Raw genomic sequence first — 2,932 nt, forward strand, 5'->3', positions numbered from 1 at the left:
TCCATACGTAAAGCCTCCTCCTTTCCCACAATCCCTTTGGGCCGGACCACCCCCGGAGAGGCTGGCCTGTCAAACTTAAACCCATTGCCACTGGATATGTGGGCCATGGTGTCAGCTTTGCCTTGCTATGTACATGAGGATACCACTGGGTTCTGGCAGGAACTTTACAACAGATGCCTACAAGAGGAAATTGAGAGAATATTACATGTTAGTATCAGGAACTCCAGGGCTCGCAAAATCGCTAGCCCGACATCCCGGGGCTATTGTGTTTTCCAGTCGGGCTACCAAAATGTATCACTGCCCTGCCCGACGGGCTATCTTGAATAGTGATAAAATCCCTTCCTTGATTCGCGTTGTTCACTCGCTTGTAGGGGTGAAACGGATCATAGTTTATCATTTACACGTGTTTCTAAGTCTTACCAATTTAAACATTCAAGCGTTTTAAACCATTCATGTGCATGAAGAATTCAGTTCGGTGCTCGCGCGCACACGCTCAAAGCGCGCACATACAGAGCGGAGTTTCAGGCAGAGCACGAACACAGAATTGATTCCTCTTTCGCTTGAACGGACACATACACAAATATAACTATCTCGCAAGTATTTTCATGTCTTAACTGAACGTAAACAGCGGAGAAAGAAATCGCACGTGCATCATTATATTGGATCCATGCATTCAGTCTCAAAGGGGCAGCAGCCTATAAATACCTGCTGTATAAGTGCCACCTGCTGTCAGAGAGTGACATTTGCGTCTCATTCAGCCCATCTGCTGTTTTTGTATCGTTCAGATTTTTTATGTAGTATCACAAAGCTAAAGTCAGACAATTTTGTTTTTGTTTCAAATTTCACAATCTAAATAACATGTATGCAGCATCTTTGTTTGGATCGTGATTAAAATACACAGACAAACCCTTAGTTTACTTGCATGGAGAAATTTCTTTTATTTGTATTATTTATTTATTTGATTTGGGATTTGTTTTAAAATTAAAGTTAGTAGTATATTGTTTGACATTTTCAATTTCACAAAGTAATGTGAAGCCTTTTGGTCTGAGAATTAATAAAAGGACACCTTTTTTAAAATCTGTCTTAAATCTCATTTTGTTAAAAAAGAAATTGTGAGAAAATTGTATTGTGAAATCAGTATCGTGAATTATATCACATCGTGAGTTGAGTGAATCGTTACATCCCTATATGCTACTAGTTTTTGCTGTGGTATCGAAGTAGTAAATTGTTCTTTAAATAATAAGTGTTACTTAAATAATAAAGAACCATATTTTTTTTATGACATATCGGATCATTTTGCTCATCTATAAAATTATTCCAATCTGTTACTCAAAATCTGATATGATAATGCAATATGATCTGAGCCGTGGGTTTTGTGATCCGTTGCACCCCTACTCTCTTGACTTGTTATTTGAAGAAAAAATACAATATCTTTTATTCGGGCTAGTTAAATTCATTTTTGGGCTACCAAAATGTGATGAATGCCTGCCCGAAGGGCTACCTGGGATTTTTAAATTTTGCGAGCCCTGAACTCAGGACATCAGTGATTTCAAAAGATGTATTGCATGTTCACTGCCAATATGATGCACTGGTAGTGCTATTTCTAAAGCCAGTGGTCAATATAAGCTGCTCCGGGGGATTTTTAACCATCAAATATCCTGTTCACAATTGCGTGTTTGCAAATATGAGCTTCTTTCACTCACAGTAATGGACCCAGTCCATTTTGCACCAACACTAACATGACATTTTGACATGAATCAAATGAATAAGTCCTTTTTGTTCTTATGTTCAATATGAAAGCCCTTGTTAAACATGAAAAGATGGGTGAATGCAACCCTACACCTTACATTAGGAAAAAATTTATTGATTCAGCAGCAACTAAAGCCTGACAAAAAATGCACAAGGCCGTCAAATATGACAGGATCATAGAAAATCGTTCATTTTACGATCCAACAATCACAAGTTTTGGATTTCTGACAAAGGCATTATGAATATTTTGGATATGAGAAGTCTTTAGATTACGAAATGCTTAAAAAATCATCAGCAAAATACCGTTCATGCGAGTGGCCAGTGAGGGCGTGTCAAAATCTAGATTTAATGGGTTGTGAATGGCAGGCGGTTACAAACACATACCAGACATTTCCCTGTGCCTTACAGGCCCGAGACATGCCAGCTTGCAATTGAAACGGAACCAATTAGTTGCATACTTAAGACAGAATTGGGTTTCAGCTTTTTATTCACAACTTCACTGATTATGTGCTAAAACCCACAAAAAAAGCAGGACAGATTTACGTTACTTAGTGATGACAAAGCAAGGAGTAATGAAAAAACACAGAGATGTGTCTCTAACAAGTCAAGACAAAGAAGAATGTGGCATTTAGGGGTGTTATACACAGAGTTTAGTTGATTACAGTTGCCAAGCAATAGCACTTGATGCATTAGTAAAGAATTAACTGATGTTCAGACGCAACAACAAAAATGTAATCATTAAAAAATAATTATTCTGCCAAGCAACGTAGTTCTTCAGCAACATTTAGCAGAATGGTTGTTCTCCTAAAAGCTGATGAGGTAATTACTGATGTAATGAGGTCAGAGGTGTGTGTTTACGGAGTATTTTACAATGGCTTGGAGCATAGCTCATATATAATCATAATCAAGGACTGGAGCTATCCATTTTATAATAAAGAATTTAACTGATGTACATTTGCAGGTATAAATTCATAGACTATTTTACATCTTCAAATGCTGCTTATGCAATCAGAATTTATAGTTTGAACTATCCATTTAATAATATTAATTTCATAATCAAATTACTTAGTTTGTATTCTGAAGAGACCCTATATAACAAGCTGTTTTTGCACTGTTGCCAGTCTTATCTTAAAAAGCAGAAAATAATTACATGAGTGATGTAAACTATTACAAAATCTATTTA

The 2,932-nt window shown here is 36.8% G+C and overlaps 1 protein-coding gene across 1 annotated transcript in view; it reads right to left on the reverse strand.

Annotated features, from left to right (window-relative positions):
• The window catches only part of LOC107690350 (phosphatidylinositol 4-phosphate 3-kinase C2 domain-containing subunit alpha-like), a 34,276-nt gene that overhangs the window by 29,322 nt on the left and 2,022 nt on the right, over positions 1-2,932 (reverse strand). The window contains exon 2 of the mRNA XM_016488650.1: positions 15-177. Within this exon, the coding sequence (XP_016344136.1) occupies positions 15-107 (93 nt within the window). The 5' untranslated portion in view covers positions 108-177. The remainder of the gene's footprint in view (positions 1-14; positions 178-2,932) is intronic.

This window comes from Sinocyclocheilus anshuiensis, unplaced genomic scaffold, assembly GCF_001515605.1.
Source record: "Sinocyclocheilus anshuiensis isolate Anshui unplaced genomic scaffold, SAMN03320099.WGS_v1.1 scaffold609, whole genome shotgun sequence".
Taxonomy (NCBI): domain Eukaryota; kingdom Metazoa; phylum Chordata; class Actinopteri; order Cypriniformes; family Cyprinidae; genus Sinocyclocheilus; species Sinocyclocheilus anshuiensis.